The sequence below is a fragment of the Diceros bicornis genome, chromosome 10 (assembly GCF_020826845.1).
Source record: "Diceros bicornis minor isolate mBicDic1 chromosome 10, mDicBic1.mat.cur, whole genome shotgun sequence".
Taxonomy (NCBI): Eukaryota; Metazoa; Chordata; class Mammalia; order Perissodactyla; family Rhinocerotidae; genus Diceros; species Diceros bicornis.
In genome coordinates, this window is record NC_080749.1 from 51,326,633 (window position 1) to 51,349,866 (window position 23,234).

At 39.7% G+C, this 23,234-nt stretch overlaps 1 protein-coding gene across 1 annotated transcript; it reads left to right on the forward strand.

The window, feature by feature from the left end:
* The first annotated feature begins 7,959 nt into the window (after nucleotides 1-7,959).
* Nucleotides 7,960-22,286, forward strand: KLHL23 (kelch like family member 23). Its single transcript, XM_058549213.1, has 4 exons — nucleotides 7,960-8,481; nucleotides 9,413-10,627; nucleotides 13,742-13,894; nucleotides 20,169-22,286. Exons 2-4 carry the CDS (start codon nucleotides 9,415-9,417, stop codon nucleotides 20,477-20,479), a joined length of 1,677 nt encoding a protein of 558 aa, XP_058405196.1. The 5' UTR covers nucleotides 7,960-8,481; nucleotides 9,413-9,414; the 3' UTR covers nucleotides 20,480-22,286.
* Nucleotides 22,287-23,234: the final 948 nt, after the last annotated feature.

The following is a 23,234-nucleotide window of genomic DNA, read 5'->3' on the forward strand; positions in this document are numbered from 1 at the left end:
GCCACAGAAATAATCTGAAAGTCAATTCAACCCTTAAAAGTGAGTCCAACCTGGCCCCTCCAAATAAGCAGCCAAACGTGATGATGTGCAAGCTTACCTGCCACACAATAACCTACCCTAGCTCCTGTGCACTTGATCACCAAAGAGGAATTACTAGACACAGAAATAAACTACTAGAGTGGGACCTGGTATAGTAAGTGACTTAATGCAGGCTTCCTCAACTTTGGCACTATAGACATTTTGGGCTGGATAACTTCTTTTTGGGGGTCGGGGAGGAGTGGGTGTTTCCTGTGCGTTGTAGGATATTTAGTAGCATCCCTGACCTCTATTCACTAGATGCCAGTGGCACCCTTCCCCCCAAGTTATGACAACCGAAAACATCTCCAGACATTGCCAAATGTCTCCTGGGAATAATCCCTGTTTGCGAATTACTTAATGATTAAAAGTCCATATCTTTTATTTGTAGATCATATGAAGATATAACAACTGTACATACTGAATACTGCTCCTCTTAAAGCCACAGATCCAGAATATTTTTCCCCATATAAAAATTTCCTTCTCACCAAGTCCATAGCCTTGTCATAGTATAGCAGTCACCATCTTAGTGTTTAATAAATATTTTTGATACTTAGCTCAATCACTTCCTTCCTGTTGTTAGATACATATTAGGCTTCTTTTCCTATCCAGGTATTATATGTATTGTGGCACACATCTGTTAGTTTAAATCTGCTTTTGTAGTGCAAGTTATAATTATATCTTTATTCTACTTTTTAGAAAATGTTGTCTCTGATATGCCCACATATTCATTTACTTTTACAGCATTTGAATTTTTTAGCTCCTGGTTTATACTAGCCTTGAAGGAGAGTTAGAGAAGATTTTCCTTTATGGTCTCATAAGCTGCTTCCAGGGACAGCTGATATATCAAAAGGGCAACTGCAGGCAGGCACTGGACAGGGTAGGCAGCTCTGTTAATAGTGTCAATGGGACTAGAATTTATAGCCACTCCCCTGCCATATTATCAGATATGCTTTTTTTCAGAAGATGAGATGAAGAGTCCTTTACTGACCTAATAACCCCACAGCACATCTTCAGATGAGACCAGTTGTAGGGAATATATTAACAATAATTCATTGACTAAACTCTTTTACCTAATACCCTAGCATTTTGTGCACCCTGTTGAGTTTCTTTTCTTAGGTGGACAGTGTGGTAATCCTGTTGTAGACAGATTTTTCAATGTGCTCTATAAGGGCTTATGGAATTATGTATTCTAGGCCAAAAGCTAAATGTATCCTACTTGTTTGTGTTATACAAATTGACGTCTGTGTGATGATGGTTCATATGGAAACAAAATATTAACATGGATGTTTCCTAACACAGAAATTCTTAGAAACTCCTGTTGTTTATGGAAGATGTTACTTAGCAAAAAATTAGTCTGTCTTTTATATTTAAATAATAAATGTTCAGTCGTGTATCTAAACAACCGATAAAAATATTTACAATTAAACTAAATATTGTTTGCTGCATAGGATTTTATAATCAGTGCAAAATGGAAAACTTGCTCGTATACATTTTTTCTACCACACTGCAGTCATATTCTGGACTTTGTTACATACCAAAATCACAACTCTTTTCACAACCTGGTCCAAGCAATAGTTTATTATCCTCAGTTCAGTATGAAAGTATATTCTTTCAGGGATCTGTTAACGACCTAGCCCTTTTCACATTTAAGTTCAGAAAAATATCCTGTTGCATAATTTGGGAGCTAAAAATACTTCATTCAGCAAATATTTTTGGGGTACCTATTATGTGCAAAAAAAAACCTGTGGAAGTATAAGAGGTGTAGGACTATGTCTTACAAAGAATGATGCCTGTCAGAGAACTTACAATTTGATTGAAGAGGTGGGACATGTACATATGTAATTCATAATACCAAAGTATCCTTCATAAAGCATCTTAGTAATCAGCGTAAACAAAAAGTACTTAGGTCAAGGAAGGACTAGATGACCATATAGCATTGTGTTTTGTACTCAGTCAGTTAATTGTGATATAGGAGAAGCTTTATGAAAGAGGTAGACTGTGATCCAAACCTTAAAGGATGGAAAGGATTTGGAGAGATGGGAAGGACTTGATGGAGCTTCCCAGATGAAGGGAATAATGTGAACCAAGATGGGAGCGAGCATGGCATATTCATGAGGTAGCGATGAGGAGGCTGGCCTAATGACGTTAAGGGTTTAAACTGGGGAGTAGTGCAATAAAGCTTTGTGAGTGGGATTTGGCCAATTGATGCACAAGTTTGAAAGCTAATCAATGGATTAGCTTTCTCTTAGGAGCAAGCTGTTAGGCAGTGATGTGAAGAAATGGGTGTTTGGGGAGGATGAAAGGTAGTGTACAGGAAAGGAGAGGGAAGGCGGAGCCGCTGACACAGGAAGATCTTGCAGTAAGCCAGGCGAGAAGTGATAAAGACCTGGTAAGAGTGATGTCAGAGAGAATGAAAAGGAAGTGGATAGATAAACCAGATGCTTTGAATTTGAAAAGGAAAAAAGTACAAAACTTTTAGACCATATGCCCAGGAGGGCAGTGTCTACAGATTAAGTCATTGATGTAATTTCTTAGAGAACTGTGAGCCCTCGAGCAAGTTTTGAAAGAAAATTCTGAAAGTCTTACTCTTAATCCATTCATGTCTTCATTTGTACAACAAATATTTATTGAGCACCTGTTATGTGGCAGACACTGTTCTAGGAATACAGGAATGAATTAGGGATATAACCATGGACAAAACAGACCAAAATCACTGCTTTCATGGAGCTTACATTCTGCTGGGATAAATCAAACAATAACCAATAAAAAGCAAAATACATTATAGATGGTAATAAGTACTGTGGATTAAAATAAAGCAGGGAAGAAGGATAGGGAATAGCAGGTGGGCCATGGAGATAATTTTAAATAGGTTGGTAAAAGAACGCCTCTCTGGGAAGTTGGTATTTGAGGAAAATGTGATGGAGGGGAGTGAGCGGGTCCTGTAGCAGTGGCTGGGAAAAGAGCAGTGCAGGCAAGAGGAATACGGTAGCTAGTATACAGTAAGGCTCTGAGGCAGCGCCATTCCTGGTGAGAACAGAAGCAGGTCTGGGTGTGGGGGTCCAGGAGTCATAGTAAGTACTTTGGCTTTTACTGAATAAGATAGGGAGTCCTTGGAGAGTTTTAATGCAACTTATTTACAGATATCAGTCTATCTTGGTTTATTTGAGCGAATGCTTTTACTTTTATTCTTTTTCTAGTTGGAAGAATTAGGTTTCTGTTGCTTATAATTGAAAAAATTCCTGTTTATTATCTTCTGTCTTGTATTAATTTTATCTGAAATTTACCTTTAACTGTTGTACCCAAAAACATAATCTCAATAAACTGCTATTTTTTAAATGACCCTCCCCCCGAAGAGTAGTAGGCTAGTTCCTGTTTTGAGAAATAGACCAGTGGTCTTTCATATGTTTTTTGAACAAGTACCCCCAAAATACCTTTGAAAAACTCTGTACTCACTTCCACATTTTCAGATTGATATTAAAAAGTTTTCATCATAAGTTTAAACATTTGCCAAGGTTGTAATTTCTAACATATTGTAAATAATGACTTCTTAATAAGCTTTTAAATAACTCTTTTAAATCTGTCTAGTAAAAGCTAACTATGGTAATTTGCAATCTACCATCATTCATTTAAAAGTACATAAACAAGTTGTTCTTTAACAGTGGGAAATTTTTATCTCATTCTTTTTTCTCCTTGAGCCTATATTCCATGCTACTCCTCCCCGAGAGTGCTGTCCTACTGAAAATACAGGCAGTCCTCACTTTGCACAGTAGTGCAGGACCATAGAAATGACGGTGCAAGATTACTGTGCAAAGCAATCTTAATAATCAGTGGGAAAAATTATAATTGTCCTGTCCTTTAACTTTTTTTTTGTCAGGACATCAAAAATTCTCTTACTGTCAGTTATAAATGTATAGGAAAATGAAAAACATAGTAAGACCAATATTTACTTAGTACATTGCAATTATAAACATGAGGAATTAAAGTATTTTATTTCTTTGTAAAAAACTTATCAAGAGTAGTTTGAACAGTTCTTGCCTTCTTTTTGTCATATAACTTAGAATACAGAGCAACCATCTTTCTATACGTGGGTGAATTCTCATACTTCTAAGTTTGGATCAGCTTCTAACATTTTATCCTTTGCACTTTCAAAGTCATGAAGTATCTCCAAGAGGTCCCTGAATATGAAGTTTTTTGCCAGCATCACTTCTTCTGGGAGAACTTCATCCTTTTTGTCAGCAACCACTTTCCTCACTTAAGTCATGAAGTTCACGTGCACCAGGTTCCATTGGCTGCATATCCATAGTCTCTCCAGTAGTGGCAGTGTCACTATTTCCACGGTCAGCAATTTCTTCTAGAACTTCATTATGTTCAATGCAAATTTCACTTGCACATTATCACTTTTCAATTCTTTGCTACACTTTCATTTTTATTGACCAATGCCCCTGTTTCAATGATCTATTTTTGTAAAATATTACATAGATTTATCACTGGCAGTCAAGCAGGTAAGACAACCACCAGCTTTGCTGTCTATATATGAACTGAATAACAGATGCACAGTGACCAATCACCAATGACTTTGAAAGAAGAGACATGATTGGTCACTGATTATGATGCTCATGTGTTATTTATGTAGTGATTTGTAGACTGAAGAACTAGTGGGTGAAATTTGTATTTTATGCAATTACTCACAGTTAATATATCATAGTAATTGAAATTTGAACCCTGTTTAGGGGATTGGTGTTATTTAACTAAACCACGCTAACTGAAATTCATGCATATTGGAACCATTCAAAGAAAGGATTGTCTGTATATTTTTATACTTGAAAATCTTTTATTAATCACCTCTTAAACCTCTCTGCAACAAAAATGTACATAAATTAAAATTTTAACTGTTTTATGTCCTTGATTCTTAAGTAGTAAAAAATTCTGGGCTGATTAACATTAAAATTATTATTATATATATCGATCAAACAACAAATATGTTTAAATCAAAAGTAAAAATTTATCAAAAATTATTTCAGTCTGATGAATCAGGCTATTTTCTTTTCATTTAGACCATATATCCTTGGCTGAGTATTGCTTACTGCTGGACTGAGACAGAGTTTAGGATCAATGATATTCTTGTTTTTCATTTCTATAGATATTATCCCTGAGAAAATGTGTTCACATAGACAAGTAGATGAGAATGAGAGGAATTTTTTTTATAGCAGTGCCACTCATTTCATGGATTCTTTCCAAGTTATTTGTCAAAAATGCTCTTTGACTTGTGTTGAAAACAAGAAATTGGAAACTTTCTGATTTGCAAAAGTACTTGTTACCCAGTCATTAGAATGTTCACTTTCTTATTTTTCAGGAAGCATACCAAAAAGGCTTTGCCAAGACACATCAACTCCAGGGCAGCCACATACACCTGTGCTGTTGTGTACTGTACAACACCTGAGGACAGTGTTCACACTGCACTCTACTTTAGTGGAATGAGCTGGAATTGTGCATTTTTTTACTTAGCAGCAACTTAGATAATCCAGTATGTAAATGAAGTATACAAAATTTCCTGTATATACCTGCCATTTACACACATCGATAATGATATCACAATTAGCATATCAAACATTTAATGACATAGCAGTACTTCATGGAAAGATGTACTAATAAGGTAAAAGCATAAATAAAATTGTTATTTTTAGAAACCAAGAGTCTGTTGAAAAGTGAACAGTGATGTCAAAAGACATCTACTCCATGCCAAGCTCAGTATCTGCCAAGAGTCATTTACGTCTCATCTCCATGGTGGCTCTTTATTCCCTTAAGACTTGGATTCACAGATGGCACATTTGTTTTCTTGAGCAGTGTCATTAATTTATTTAACTTATGAATGCTAATTATATGTTTCTGAGTGCATCAAATCTGTTAGCATTTGCAGTGGTCTCTTTGATTAAGCATGTGATAAAGAGGAACTGCTCCTCTCCTGGCAAGTTGAAGCAGTCTATACTGATACCTGCTTTTTGGTCTTTTTTAAAATTGAGATATAATTCACATATAACTGATACACACTTTTAAGCAATAATTCACAACCAGAGTACATCAGGCAATGGAAGCAAAAGTTTTAGTTGTCTAAACAGCAATCTGAAATAACTCTGCACAAATGACGATATAGTGAATTCTATTATTCAGGAATCATTTATCACATGCCATTATGATTCTAGAAGCCCCTACTTTGAGTTAGGCGGAGCCTATAATATTTTCTATACATCAATTTGGGCATCATAGCTACAAACAGCCATCTCCAGACTTCTGTGACAAACATGGAAAGAATGCCCCATCCTCAATCGGTCACAATCATGTCCTAGAATGACAACACCAACAATAACATCACTGTCAGTTATGAAGGACAAACTGTAATTACGATTAACTACAAAGTTCATAATTTTTTGAAGAAGTGTTAAGATACTAATTTCCAAATTGAGGTTGTGATGGAGAATTATGTGTAAATATCCTTTCATTATAACAGCTGACATTTATATACCACATACTAAGTGCTTTCACATTCATAATTTTATTTTATAAAATAACCTTAAGCTAGGTTGAGAAACTATTGATATTTTCTGTGTTTTACAGATCAGAAAACTAAGGATCAGAGAAGGTTAGTAACTTGTTTAGGGCTTCATGGTAGATAAGTGGCAGAGATGAATCTTAAGCCTGAAACTAAATCTCACATACTTCTGTGCTAAACTGTTTACCAGATGTTGAGATAGTAAATCTTTAATTTTCCTTTTATTTTGGGTCCAACATACATTCCTCTACTGTGCTAAAGAATCACAATGCAAATTCCTACGTCTCCACCACAGAGAAGTCTGGGTGATGGTAGTGTTTGAGGGGTGCGACATAACCAGGATCCCGCATAATTCAATTGCGGTGGTCTGACGTAGAATTAAACTAAAACTACCCAAATGAGAATAAACAGATGCTATTTATTGAGATCTTGCTGTTGCAAGCAAGTTAGCCACCATCGCCTGTCAAAGGCAGTCAGGGGAGTGGGAAAGCTTTATAAAAGTGAAAAAAAGGGGGAAGTCTCAGGTATGCTCTGATTGGAGGCTGTTGGCCTGGGAAAGCAGGCAGCAGGCTACTAAAACAGTGGGTACTTTATGTGATGGGTTTGGCTAGCATATCTGGCTTTCTCTGTTGGTTCTGAGTTGGAAGTAGGGGTAAAAATAGGGAAGTTGGCAGTTGTTGACCAAGTCCTGACTGTTCTGGTCCAATTGCTGCAGAGGTTGTGGTTTGGCTTCCTGGGCTGCTTATGTGGTTCAGAGTTGTGTTGTCATATACGGTGTCACCGGTGTCACCATTGTCCATTTGTATGTTCTGTCTCTCAGATCATACTCGGAGAGACACACTGGGTCTCTGGTGTTCCTTTCATCCTGCTCTCCTTCCTCCCTTAAGGTGGCTGGACCATAAACTCCATGAGAGCTATGGACCATCTTTCACCACTCTATTACCAGTCCTATCAGGCACTCAGTAAAATCTTGCAAATGAATGAACGAATGATAAATGAAAATACTTGATACTGGTTTTTGCTGGAACAGGAAAATGAACTTTCTGGTGAGGCACGCGAACATCTTTATGTGACTGGACTGGCTGTCACCACGAAGAAAGACTGGAGGCTGCTCCTTCCAGCTACTCTGCTCTAAATACAGTAACCTGAATCCTTGACTCTGGCTGCTCCCAGTTTTTCTCAAAGCTTCCAGGTTAACCCATAGTGTGCAAATCAGCCCCAGAGGCTCCCTCCCGAGTGCTCTGCTGGAGGCGGGATGGCGTTCGTGGGAAAGCGGCAGCTACTTCTGGCATTTTGAAGGCAACCTCACCCCAGACCTTTAGGTTTGGTGCATTCTCTCCACACTTGCCCCTCCAGCTCTCCCCCACCATTAGGGCCTGGGCTGGTGAGAGCTACTGAAGGAGGGGAAAAGTGCACCCCCTTCCAGCCCCCATATAGGTTCTTAATGCAGGACTCACAGAGTTTGTCTAGAGAGAAAACGCTGGAGGGGGTGTGTGAGAGAGACAGATCCAAGAAGAGAGGGGAAAGCTAGCGGCGCGGGCGGTCTCCGGAGGGAAGCCGTCCCACCTGCTGCGGGGGGAACCGCCGCTGCGCGCCCGCCTGCCTGCCCCGCCCCTGACCGGCCACCCGGGAGTTCCCGCAAGTGGCCCCGCGCCCAGGCCGCGCGGGGGGCTGTTCGGTTGGAGGCGGGGAGCAGCCGGGGCACCAAAATAGGAGCCGCTTGTGGGCTGGAGCTGCACTAGCAGGCAGCCTCCGCCGCGCCTCTTCCAAAGATGGTCAGAGGGTCCGGAGGCGCCCCCGCCCCCGCTCGCCGCTAGCCCGCGGACCAGCACCGCGTCCCGGAGCCGCCGCCGGAGGTAGGTGCGTGCGGAGCCGCTGCCCGAGCCCAGCCGGCGGGTAGCGAGTGGGGCCGAGCGCGGGGGAACGAGGCCGCGCCGCCTCCCGAGCCCGCCGGCGGCAGAGGCGCGGAGACAATGGCCGCGCGGGCGCCGGGCCGGGCCGAGCGCAGGGCCGCCCGCGGCGCCCTCCCCACACCTGTGCAGCGTCCCGGGGCCGAGAGACGCGGGCACCGGGCCCGGCGGGCGGCGCGCGGCACCCTCGAGTCGAATCCCCGCGCCAGGCCCCGGGGCGGGGCGGTCTCCGGGCGGGAACGCGAGCCGGGGGCCCTCACTCGGGGCGTGCGGAAACCCCTGCGGCAACCGCGGGGGAGGGGGCCGGGGATGGAGGGGCCGCGACCGGGCCCCTTTCCTGTCTCTCCTTCCTAAATAGAAAGGCACAAGGTTTCCCTTTTCCGAGATTTCTTCCTGTCCAATTACATTTCGATCATCCCTTTCTTGGCATCTTGATGCAACTTGAAAGGGAGACAAGAGCTAGGGAAAAAGGTTGAGTTGGGGCCGAGCAGAGACAGCCAAGGTCCGGCCTCGAGTGGGGTGATCCCTCGGACACTTGGTTTGCCAAGTGTGGGATCGCTCTTGGACCGCCAGCTCGGGGCAGATTGCAGAGACTGAGTGAGTGAGGTAGCAAATCAATATTTCTTCTCGAAAAGACTGCTGAAAAATCCGGGGGCCTCATTTCAGGCTCCGAGCTACCCTGAATTTAAATTGACCATCATATAAATTACGCAATAGTCTATCCACATTTTGCATTTGTTATGTAGAATGTTGAACTCAGTCTAGTTTTGGAGTATATTCGATGCTAATCAATCATAATGATTGGAATATTTAGCGTTGGTTATTTAAGGTAATATGCAAAAGTGAAAACACGTTTATTGTTTCATATTTATTGCAGCCATGGCTTTAAAAGGACAAGAAGATTATATTTACCTTTTCAAGGATTCAGCGCATCCAGTGGATTTTCTGGATGCATTCAGAACATTTTACTTGGATGGATTATTTACTGATATTACCCTTCAGTGTCCTTCAGGCATAATCTTCCACTGTCACCGAGCTGTTTTAGCTGCTTGTAGCAATTACTTTAAGGCAATGTTCACAGCTGACATGAAAGAAAAATTTAAAAATAAAATAAAAATCTCTGGCATTCACCATGATATTTTGGAAGGCCTTGTAAATTATGCATACACTTCCCAAATTGAAATAACTAAAAGAAATGTTCAAAGCCTGCTTGAAGCCGCAGATCTGCTACAGTTCCTTTCAGTAAAGAAAGCTTGTGAGCAGTTTTTGGTAAGGCACCTGGATATTGATAATTGTATTGGAATGCACTCCTTTGCAGAATTTCACGTGTGTCCAGAATTAGAGAAGGAATCTCGGAGGATTCTATGTTCAAGGTTTAAGGAAGTATGGCAACAAGAAGAATTTCTGGAAATCAGCCTTGAAAAGTTTCTCTTTATCTTATCCAGAAAGAATCTCAGTGTTTGGAAAGAAGAAGCTATCATAGAGCCAGTTATTAAGTGGACTGCTCATGATGTAGAAAATCGAATCGAATGCTTATATAATCTACTAAGCTATGTCAACATAGACATAGACCCAGTGTATTTAAAAACAGCTTTAGGCCTTCAAAGAAGCTGCCTACTAACCGAAAATAAGATACGATCTCTAATATACAATGCTTTGAATCCCATGCATAAAGAGATTTCCCAGAGATCCACTGCCACAATGTATATCATTGGAGGCTATTACTGGCATCCTTTATCAGAGGTTCACATATGGGACCCTTTGACAAATGTTTGGATTCAGGGAGCAGAAATACCAGATTATACTAGGGAGAGCTATGGTGTTACATGTTTGGGACCCAACATTTATGTAACGGGGGGTTACAGGACCGATAACATAGAAGCTCTTGACACCGTGTGGATCTATAACAGTGAAAGTGATGAATGGACGGAAGGCTTGCCAATGCTCAATGCCAGGTATTACCACTGTGCAGTCACCTTGGGTGGCTGTGTCTATGCTTTAGGTGGTTACAGAAAGGGAGCTCCAGCAGAAGAGGCTGAGTTCTACGATCCATTAAAAGAGAAATGGATTCCTATTGCAAACATGATTAAAGGTAAGTGCTGATTATGTTTATTCTAAATTTTTTAGGTGTTTGATGTTAGGCCAATGGTCTCACTTCTCTTGCAAATAATTTTAAAAAGAATTTATCACTTTGGAATGCTATCTAGGAACTATAGTGGATTATACAAATAATGTTGCACAGAATGTTCAGAGTAAAAATATAGTATAGCAGTCCCCAACTTTTCTGAGAGTTATGTAATTAGAGTAGGTTCCTCAGGCTAGAAAAGAATTATCATTTATTTAAGAAAACAGTATAATTCATTCTACTTACTCTATAGCCTGTTTTGAGCCTAGATCTTGCTTTGAGTCTCAAGAATTTATATTTAAGTCAAAGGCTAAATGAAGAGAGAAAGCTAGGTAGTTTTATTAGTTAATGTTTAATTTTTTTTTCACTTGCTCTTGAAATTGAACCCTTTTCAATTCTGCTTTTAAATGTTTAGCTTTCTTTTCCTCTCATCATCTGATTCTCTCTCTTTTAAAAGGTCTTTCATTAAAACTGAAAGATTGGTCCCTGTAGGGTGTAACAAATTACGTTCTCTCAAAAACTAGAGACAAATAGCCTCTGCTTTTTTGATTCAAGTCTTGTCTCACAGAGTAAAGGAGAGGGGCAGATCCCATACCCTCCCTTATGTGGCCCTCACAGCCTGGCACACTATTGGGTTTCAATATCTGTCTGATAAATGCTGTATTTTCTGCTGTGTTTGGTACTGTATTAGCCTTGGTCTCCCTCCGTCCTACTGGAAAAAAAGTTAAACTGGAATCTTATTTAGTTACATTTAATCATTGGTGCTGGGGAGTTGCACAAAAATAACTGGTAGGTTACTAGATTTGTGTCATTCTATCCCAGATGTTTCTTCCCAGGACTTTCTGTTTCTTTTTTAACACTAGTGAGGGTGTGGGAATCTGACCTGGTCTGGGAATCTGACCCGATGTGATCCTTGGATGACAAGCAGGAAGCCTGAGAGGCAGAATGATCTTGTGATCAGGCACACTGCTTCTGAAGCCAAACTGCCTGGATCCAAATCCCCACTCTCCACTTACTTGCTGGTGAGCTTGGGCAAACTGTTTAATCTCGCTGTGCCCCAGTTTTGCCATCTGTATAATGGGGGTGACAACTTTACATAGCTTAGGGTTTTGAGAAGATTAAATGAATGTATGCATGTGAAGCACTTAGAACAGTGTCTGGTACAGAGAAAGCACTCAGTTAAGTGTTAGGCATTATTGTCATGAATGGCATTATAGAAGAACATGGCAGCTTTGATAGGGCAGGAACATCTTTCCTAAAATCACGACCACTCTCCTGCATGCCTAAGGTTCAGCAGTACTTGGTAGGGTGGAAGAAGGTGGCTTAAAGCCCGCTGCTGTTGCTGCTCTGGTTTTTCACTCTGCCTGAGCTGGACTCCCACTTACTGATTCCCAGTCCCCTCACCAGGGTGGTTCTGAATGTCCTGTCTGACTCCTCTTCTAAAAAAGACATGAGGAGAGTTTAAATATTTTAGCAGCTATTGTAAACCTGGATACATTTCTGCCTCTGTTTCTTAATGATGAGATAAGAGTTTTAGTGGTTTTGTAGTTTAAAGTATATTTCTTTGAGGATGGAAGTTTATTACTTTACGAAATTTTTTTAAACTTTATGTGAAACAATGCTTGCTAAAAAGAAAATTCTGCAGTGGGGTATCCACTGTGAAAGAAAGCCACATGTGTTCTTTCCTTAGCCTCAAGTGGAACGGAAGACCCTCATACACCAAAGTCTTCCCCCCTTACCAGCTGGGTCTGAAATTCCAAAGTTTTATACTTTTAACATGAAGTTTTGATTCCTGATTATGTCTAATCATCCCAGGGAAGGGCAACACTTTGTCAGTTATGTGCAGTTTTGGCTAGTACTGGTTCTGATGGGTAGACTCATGCTGACCTTTTAGTTTCGCATTTTTCTGTAGAGAGGATAACATTGTTTTTCCCTTTTTTTTTTTTTTTTTTTGGTAGTCTTGAAGTGAACTAGCAGCTTTCCCTGGTAATGAAAACTTAAATTGGGTAGAGTCAAATTTTAAGTTCATTTCCTTTTTTGGTTTAGGGATGTACAGATAAAAAGTAAATACTTGGCTGTTTAGGAACTCCTAACTTTTTAATTTTCCCTCATCATAACTGCCCTGCTTATAAACTCACTTTTGTTTCGGAATAGAAATGAACAAGGAGATTGAACTGTACCCCGCATGTAATAGTGCTAAGTAGATGCTGGTTGAAAGACTAAACTGACATTTTCAACCAAAAGGAGCCTCATCATCTTTCTTCCTCTCTTCTTCCCCTGCTGAACCCATTTCTCCTCCTCCTCATTTTTCTATGGTATCAGTGTTTCCCCATTTTCCAAGCTCAGGACCTCAGAATTGGTCTTGTCTGTCTCTGATGCCAGTCATCAAGACTGTCTGTTTTACCAGTGTCTCTTGCCTTGGCTCCCTTCTCTCCATACCCAAGGACCCTTCTAAATCAGGCCCTCGATACTTGGCACCCGGACCAATTCTACCTTTCCACCCTGGTAGTCCCTCCCTTCCTCGGTTTAAAAACCTTAAAAATCCTGCTGAATTAAGTCTAGATTTCTTAGTTGGGCATCAAGATCCTTTGCCACGTGGCTTCAATTACCATGCCAGCTTTAATTCCCACATGACAACCCTAGATATGCCACCCTCCCTTCTGGTGTGCCAGAATCAAACTGGGCTACTTGACATGGCCGAGTAAGCCTTTGCCCTTGCCTTTCCCTCGCTTAGGATGGCTTCTTCTCATCTCTACCTGCCAAAGTCCTACATACTAAGGCCCCGGTCAAATTCTGCCACCTCCTGCCACGATTTCCCTAGTCAAAAGCAATGTCTCCTTGCTCTGAACATTCACAGTAGTTCTATACCCTGTGTTCTAATTATTTGTGTAAGTGTCTCACCCTCTTTTAAAAGACTGCAAGGAGCCTTTCTTTTTCATTCTTCTGTCTCTCATAGCACCTAGCACAATGCCTTGCATCTACTAACAGTAAATAACAAAAACAATAATAAACTTAGCCCAATATTCATTGCAAAACAGAATGAAAGACCAATCTGAAGATGTGATTTTAATTAACATACAGGTGTGGGAAATGCTACTGCCTGTGTCTTACATGAAGTTATCTACGTCATTGGCGGCCACTGCGGCTACAGAGGAAGCTGCACCTATGACAAGGTCCAGAGTTACAATTCAGATATCAATGAATGGAGCCTCATCACCTCCAGTCCACATCCAGGTAACAAAATACTGTCTCAAATAGTACATGTCGTGATACAGCTTATCAGTATAAGAGATGGGGCAAGTGGGCTGGAAATAGAAAATGCTAAATGTATAGTAGACTACACATGGGTAGTTAATTAATTAATTAACTATTATTAATTAATAATATATAATATAATTATATATAAATAAATTAATTAATTATTAATTAGTTAATTAAAAGGCTCAAAATATTCCTGTGTCCATTTAACAATAATAATTAGATTAGTCCGATTAAATCACGTCTATAAATACTTCCATGCTGTCTTTACACGACACACATTTTAAGCTTATGCGGTTAAAAGTGGTAGTTTCTTTTTAAATTTCTTTCACTTATATTCTTTTTTTGTGTGTTTCCTATTCCTTTGTTATGTGCTTTCTTTCATTTACATGCATTATATAAAACACAATTTTAATAGATAGTTAAAAAGCACTAGTCTGTCAAATCGTTGGGAAGGGTACCTGTTGATTCAATTCCCCAGGAGATGGTTTCCTCTTTTAGAAGCACATTCTTTCTGGGTTTCAGTGACTATTGAGCACTCACTCCTACGATGTGCAGAGCCTGTGTTGGCCTTACTTTAACAATCATAAAGGCAGTGTGTTGTCTGCCCACAAGGAATGGCCTGCCTTCTGTGGTGACTTTTGTTCTTTGACATGTCTCTTTGTGAAGAGGGGGAAGTGTAAGTGATAGCCTGTTACAGTTATGCCACGTTTAAGTTTTTTTCTTAATCTTTTAATCTTTTTGGGAAAGAGTCATAGCACCATATACTTTGAGTCATTTTCCATATAGCATCAGGCTTCTGTGTGGGTCACTGGAGAGTGTAATTGAAATTCACAAGCTTGAACCATCTGAGAGTAAATAGTAATAGCTAACCTTCTTGAGCACTTTCCATGGGACAGGCACTGACTAAGCACTTTGCATGTAATATTATCTTAAATTCTAACTACAACCCTGTGAGTAGGTATTGTTTACCCCTGGTTTACATATTAGGAAGCGGAAGCTTAGAAAGGATAAGTGACTTTGCCAAGGTCACACAGTTTGGAAGTGGTAGACCAGGGTTCAAATTCAGGCAGTCTGACTGCATAACCTGTACTGTAACCACTAAGCAGTCTGCCTCTCCTTAAGGGATCAGGCTCTCCTGCTTTTGACCAGTGTAGCTGCTTCCACCCGTACATCATATGTGTCATCTCACAGTTCAGGTGGAGTCTGGTGCTGCATCTCCATATGCCATGAGCTTTGCATAAGAAGAGACGTCAGCTGCAGGCTGTCCTGGCTCTGAAGACATCATGGAATGGGTAGCCTTCTGTCTCCTAGTAGCCCAGATGTATTATGTCAGACTCCCCTCCACTTTCTGTTATGACCAATGAAATTATAACAGAAAATAATAATAACTCATATTGAGTAATAGCTAATATTTATTCCATAAGTATGTGCCAGGCAATAACTATTCCAATAATTTTACATGTATTAATCCAAATCTCAGGATTGCTGAGCTACGTACTACTATTATCTCATTTTACAGGTCACTGAGGCAGAGAGAGAGTGAATAAATTGCCCAAGGTCAGCCAGCTAGGGCTTATTAGAGGTGAGGTTCAAATCCAGGCAGTCTGGGTGGGAGCCTATGCTCTAACAACTACACTGTTAACTTCATTTGATCCTCATGTTAACCTTATGAGTTAGATATTCTCTGACTTATCTTTACAAAGAAAATTCAATATGTGAAAAGTCAGATTAACAAATTAGAGGGTAGTTATTTACATTACAAATTTAAATATATTTCATAAAAGAGTTCCTTTAAAAATAAATGTCCTGTAACATATTTAAGTTGCATATAGCTTGTTAACTGCTTGAAAGAGAGTCTAAAAGGCAGTGAGACTTAAGCCAAAGTTTGAAAAGCCATGGCAAATTGAAAAATCAATCAGAAATAAATATTAAATTACAATATAAATCAATGGGAACAGATAATTCCATTTGTAAAGTTTTGATTTACATTGGAATTTTCCCTGACGTAATGTAAGAAACAAAGGTATCAAATTAGAACACTGCATGGTATGTTCTGTTTGGTTCTTACAGGGTGTAAATATGTTTTAACTGGCTTGTTACCAATATTTAAAATTCAAGAGATTTCAAATAAAAATCGTGATTTCTGGCTTTTAGAAAAATTGGGAGATCTGGCAACCTTGGACCATATTCCTTCCTGGCAGCAATCACTGTGGCCACGTAGTGTCTCTTCCCTGTAGATGAGGCTTGTATGCTCCTTCTCACCAGTCTCTCCCATTCTCATCACATCACAGACCTAAGGGGCCCATGTTGTTGTTTTTCTTACCCCTGGCCTGCTTCATTCAGCTGGTCTGTTATCTCCTCAGCCCTTGATGGCTTTTGGATCTACATCTTCTGAATTATAGCAAGGTATGCTTCTCATGCATTTTAGGGGCACCTCCTGAGGAACATAAAATGTCAGTCTTGAGTCTGTCTTATAGATACATAGCTTAGACCGCAAAGAAATGACTGCTGTTATTTTTAAAAGGTAATATAAAAGTTATCTTTTTTCTTAATGCCTTTAAGGATAGTAGCTTTGTATAGTTGAAAAACAGAGGACTATAATTCCATTAAATTCAGTAAAACATTTATTGAGACCTTACCTTGGAAAGATACTATTCTAGTTATTATGTAAGACACAAAGATGATTAAGAGCTAGTCTCTACTGCCACAGGAACTCAGGATCTAGTAGCAAATATACATACATAAAGAGAATACAAGGAAGGTTACAAATAAGTGCTATTGAAATTGAAGGTAGAGAGAGCTTGAATCTAATTAGGGGGAATCTGGCAATCTTAGAAGGCTTCCAGGAGTAGGTTGTTATGCTTTAGGCCTTAAAGAATGGCTACTGTTAAGGAAGTTTTTGAGGAAGAGTTTTCTGGCAGAAAGTTAGCCAATAAAAGAAGGCAGAAGGGAAAGTCAGAGTTATTCCAGTACCTGGAAGCAGATGTACATGAATGAGATTTAAGAGGGTACAACGAGAGACTGGATGGAAGAGTTCAGTTGAGGAGCATATCATGGAGGGCTTTGGGTGGCAGTCGGGAGAATTTAGAAAATGGAGAACTATCAAAGGTTTCAGAGCAAGAGAATGATGTATGATCAGTTCTAGTTTTAAGAAGAGAGCTCCTTTTAGAATAGATTGGGAGAAAGACAGATGGCAGGGAGATCTGCTAAAACTATTGTAATAAACGAGGTGAGAAATACGGAAAGCCTGAAGTGGTAGGAGTAGAAAATGGGCAGATGTGAGGAACAGTGTAGATTCAACATTGATTGAACTGGTAGTGATTGCTACTTTGCATAGGAGATGAGGGAGAGAAAGGAGTGGACAGTCATTCCAGGGTCTCCGGCTGGTTGACTGGGAGGATGGGAAGCATCGAAGAAGCAGCCAGTAGGAGGGGAGAAGAGGAAAGATGATGAGCTCAGTTTTATAGTTAAATTTGAAGGACTAGTTGGATAACCCAGAAGAGCTGTCCAGCAAGCAGTGGGAAACGTGGGTCCGCAACTCAGGAGGAAGAATGTGGCTAAATATGGAGATCTGGGAGTTGTTTGCTTGGAGATGATTGCTTTGCCTGTGGTGATGAATGAGATGCCTTAGGAAGGTGGGACCAACAATACAGCCATGGGCAGAATCTTTGGAAACAGCGTTAGTTAAGGGATGAACTGAGGAAAAAGAGTGCATGAAGAACAGGGAAGAAGCAGTAAGTGATAAAGGAGAAAAAGCTGTGGAGAGCTGGTCACGTGGGGAGAGGGTTCTCTCCTGGCTCTGCCATTTATTTACTTGCCTAGTCTTGGGCAGTGGCTTAAGCTCTGGGGTCTTACTTTCCAGTAAAATAAGGAAGTGAGGTTAGATAAGCTTTACAGGTCTTTTCAATGAGAAAAATCTTAGGAAAAAAATTTTAAATCATTTCCTTGGATATTGAATACCTGAAAATATTGTGGTTGTCTAAATACCTGCATGGCTTTGTCCATATCACTCATGTAACACTGAATACAGACTGCCATGTATTTATATGAATATTCATGTGTAAATTCTTTGAGCCGTGACATATGGTGCCATTCCCATGTTTGGTTTGAAATTGTTCATTCATTCGTCAGCAGATATTTGCTGAGAGCTTCCTACCTGCTATGTGCAGTGCTAGGAGCTCAATAAACAAGATACAGTCCCTTAGCCTCAGCAGCTTCATAGAGTGACCAACAAGAAAAAAGGCAGTTACAGCTGAGGAAGAAAAAGTTTCCAACTTTCCTGAGGAAGAAAAGGTTTCCATAACAAAACATTTTGTTGTATTTGGGTAACAGGGGAAAAACTATCAGGAATCACTTTATTTTAAACATTTTACTGCTATAGGAAGATTGAAATAACTCTCTTAACATAAGAATCACAAATTGAAGATTTTTTTGTAAACTTTGAATAATTCAAGAAAAGCCTAGTAACTCATTGTTGAATCAGTCACACTAACTGACAGAATTTTTGAACCATCATTAATTTTCACAATAACCACTTGATGGAATGAGTAATATAATTTATATAAACAATATTACACAAGTACTTGAAACAACTAAATCCTATAAAAATCCTACATGGATATAACTGGAAAGTAACAAATGAGTTTTTCAAAGGTGGAAGAATTCTTATTTTCTTGGATGTCAGAAACTTAAGAATAACAATATGTGGACTCAATGAAAATGTCCATCTTCTGAGATTTTCTTAGCCTTCAAAACCTAGATAGCAGGAACTTTAATGATAAGAGTTTGTCTTCCATACTTAAAGGGGAAATCACATTTCTGATCATACATTCTCTCTTTCTAAACTGGGGCTTATAAGCTTTTCTTCCACAAAATAATGGGAGTGCATTTTTGGGCCTAGAGGATACAAGGTGCAGTTCATCCATTGATCCAGCAAACATGTACTGAGTCCTTACAAGGTGCCAGACACTTGCCATTCTCCAGTTGGTAATGGAACTGTGTCCTCACAGTTCCTGCACTGTTAGAAGGGGGAGAGAGACAGTAAAGAAGAAACATATCAGATAATGACAAGTGCTATGGAGAGAAGTAAAATAGGGTGATGTGGTAGAGATGCCTGACTGGCCACCTCAGGTTGGATGGTCAGGAAAGGCCCCTCTGAGGATGACCTGAATGACAAGAAGGAGGCAGCTGTGCAAAGACCTGGGAAAAGAAGAGATGTGCAGCTCAGCAATGGCAAGCAAATCTTTATTTATTTGCTGTAGTAATAGTGCCACTGGCAAATCCTGCTCTTCCTTCAGGTCTGCAGCTAGAAGTATTTAAGTGTAATCTTATGGTTGATATTCCCAGAGAATGAACTCAGAGGCTAGTAGTGATGTTAGAAATGGGGGCGTGGAAGATCAGGGCTGGGACTAGGCTGAGCAAGGGAGCTGCCTGAGGCACAGAACTGAAGGAGTCACTCAGTCACTCAGAGAGTGAGAGCCTCCTTCCATTTAGGACTCTAGGCACCTCACTTGCCTCACCCTAGTCACAGCCCTGGGAAGAAGAGAGAGGAGATGAAGTTGCAAAATATCCTTGTACCTTGAAGAGCCAGCAGGTTTGGATGTGGAGGGGGATAAATAAAATGGGAGGCGGAGGCAGACTCCCAGCCCTGGGACCCAAACCTCACACAGCAGCCCTCTGCCTTTGAGCACCTTTCACAGCTTCTTATGATAGACTGTAGTTTCCACTAATGTAACTGTGTGTTTTTCTAACTTCTTGTGTCAAGACCAGCAGTGTGAGAGAGACAAGCAAGGTAATCTGTCTGGCACCTGTGGCAGCAGACACTACAGATTGCCTGCCACTGGTTACAGGGATAGCTGCTAAGGCCTGAAGGAACCTACACCAGTCACCTAGTGTGTCTTCATGTCAGAGGGACTCTACTGCCACCATCTTTTACACATACGTGTAGAATAAAAGGTGTCTGTGCTGGGAAATTCCCAGAAGGGCGGTGGTCTGAGGATGAGTTCTTCTTTGACGTCCTGCAAAGCCAGTTTAAGGATGACCTGAGAGAGAATGGCAGGACAGGTAATCTGAATCAGGTGATGGGGAATGGATTTTAAGGCTCAGTTGCGGTAGTGTGTGCTGGAATCAAAATGTCACGATTGCTCTATTTTCGTATGCTGAATTGTGAAGAATTATTACATCACTATCCTAACATATCTCTTTTGTTTGTTATCCTAATAAAAATTTGCTTTTTTCTTTTTAATAGAATATGGATTGTGTTCAGTTCCATTTGAAAATAAGCTCTATCTAGTTGGTGGACAAACTACAATCACGGAATGCTATGACCCTGAACAAAATGAATGGAGAGAGATAGCTCCCATGATGGAAAGGAGGATGGAGTGTGGCGCTGTCATCATGAATGGATGTATTTATGTCACTGGGGGATATTCCTACTCAAAGGGAACATATCTTCAGAGCATTGAGAAATATGATCCAGATCTTAATAAGTGGGAAATAGTGGGTAATCTTCCAAGTGCCATGCGGTCCCACGGATGTGTCTGTGTGTATAACGTCTGATTGAATCCATAGAAATGACCAAGTAATCACTCTTTCGGGGTGTAGTAAAAAAGAATGCAGGGTGACCGGGCACATAATAGGTAAATTCTCACTCTATACCCCAACCCAGTGATTAATGGTCAAGAAAAATCTTATGTATATTTACAGTTGAATCAGTGGGGTTAACACCTATAATCTCTGCTTTTCAGAGGTGATATGGAATGTTGGACACTTGGTAAAAGGAAAATACCTTTGTAGTGAATTTCTTCTCCTGGTAGCATCAACACTGGGTGTTAAGTCAAAATCATTCTGTGGAATGAAATGTCTCTTATAACCCTGTAATGTACTAGACAGTGTACAGTAAGGTTCCATTTAGCTAGCAAGGAATTTGAAATTTAAGGAGGGAATCTTCTCTACCTCTATAAAATCAACACTTAAAGAAAATTTTTTTCATCTTTAGAATTATTTAGTATGTGGACTTACTTTAAGTCTAGTTTTTTTTCTTTGTATTGTGTATAATTTATTGTTATTGTTCTTTATTTACTGACTACCAGAGATATACAAGATACTGTGCAAAAGATTATTACTGTTTAGAGTTTACAAAGTAAATTTAAAAGAATGGCAAATCTGAAAAATTGCAGAGAAAATAGTCAAACATTTCCTGATGTTAAGAGCTATTTTTAAATTTTAGCTTTGCTGTAAATTGCTGGTTTAGGAGTCTTTAGTTTAAGCATGTTAGAAAATCCTCTTTATTCTTAAGTATAGATATATGTCTGCTTATAAAATTGAATTTTAGAGTCAGAAAGCATGTAGAAGAGTTTTGATATAGTAGAAAATACATTGATGAGAAAAAAATCTGCATTCATTTCCCAGCTCTGCCACTAACCAGATTTTGTGACTTGGGTTGAGTCACCTAACTGCTCCTCAATTAGGGCTTCCCCACACATGCACATTGGCACTTTGGGTCATAGACATGCCTACATGTGGATCCCCATAACCCTTGGGGCAGCCAGAGGTGGCCTGGGTGGCTGGTGCTTCTCGGCCAGAAACACCTTTGTCCATTTTCCCCAGTGTGCCTACAACATCACTCTCCAGGTGGGCCGTAACTTGAGAAAAGTTGGGAAGCAATGCTTGAGTTAACTCATCTAAATTTTTAGTAATCTGTTAGACCATCTATCTACCCTCTTCATTTTTTTAAAGAGACAATTATTTTTAACTGTAAATCTAGAAGTTTAAAACTACCTGATGCTTCTGATTTTTTTTTTAATTTTAGAAAGAAACTGTTTAATGCATTCATTTCAGATGTTATTTTAAATGGATATAACCCTTTGGGAATGCAGTATAGTATCACATAGAAAGAGCCATAAAAATGACCATACTTTGCCCCATAAATTTTACTCCTAGATTTGTAACCTAAAGAATAATATAAAAACAAAACAAACAAAAATGGTAAATGCATGAGGATGTTTGTCTGCATTATTTATAATAGCAAAAAATTAGAAATAATCTACCTGTCAAAGAAGAAAGTGGGCTGATAAAAATAGTGAAGTATTATACTGCCATTAAAATAGTTATTTGGAAGACTGTAGAAACTTGGATGTGTCTGTGATATGGTAAGTAAAATAAGCACAATACAAAATAGTCTGCACACTATGATTGTGTTTGTAAAATCTTTATGCATGTAGACGGTAATATGCAAAACAAATTCATTGTATTAGTGTACGGGATATGGAATGATTTTTAATTTATTTAAATGTTTTTCTTTAATATTACTTTGTATTTCCAATAAAAATAAATAAATCACTGTGTACGTGGAAAACTGCTTGAATTTGGGCAAGTTGAGTTGAAAGTCTGAATTAGTCAAAAAACTGATTTATAGACTACTTTATTGCTCTCAAGACCATTGAGCGGGGCTGGCCCGGTGGTGCAAGCAGTTAAGTGCATGCGCTCCACTGCGGCGGCCCAGGGTTCGCCGGTTCGGATCCCGGGCGTGCACCGACGCACCGCTTGGCAAGCCATGCTGTGGCAGCGTCCCATATAAAGTGGAGGAAGATGGGCATGGATGTTAGCCCAGGGCCAGTCTTCCTCAGCAAAAAGAGGAGGATTGGCAGATGTTAGCTTAGGGCTGATCCTCCTCACAAAAAAAAAAAAAAAAAAATTGAGCAATTAAGGCTGGACCAATAATATGTTGCCCAGTAGTGCTTTAGAGATCTGTTTTATGGAATAGGTAAGAACAATTGCAATCACCTTCCCCTCCTTTTAGCTTATCTAAGTCCTATAAAATCTTGACTCAAGTCCAACTTCTGGGAATTCTTTCCTGACTCTTTCAGCCACAGTAAAACTCCCATTGTCACATTTAAGGAATTCATCATTTATATATGCATAGTATGTCTCTTGCCTAGTTTTGAGATCATGGATCACGTCTTATTCTTTGTATTCTCAAGGTCTAGCAATTCATTTGTATATCCAGCATACTTTTTTGAAGGATGATGGTATCGAATATTTTTATAGAAAAGCATTCTGGAGGTGCTTGAGGGATCTTGAAAATAGTTTGTGATCTGAGGCATTTATAAAATCTGCAGCTCCTCTTTTTTGTAAAACCCTTTTTTGCTGTTGATTTGTGCACACAAGAAAGGATTAAGGAAGGTAAACATTTCTGTCAGAATTATCCCAAGTTCCAAATTACTGTAGTATGAATGAAAAATATTTTACTATAATTGAATGCAAGCCATTGCTTTGGGTGGGCAAACACTATTTTACAAAATAATTAAAATTG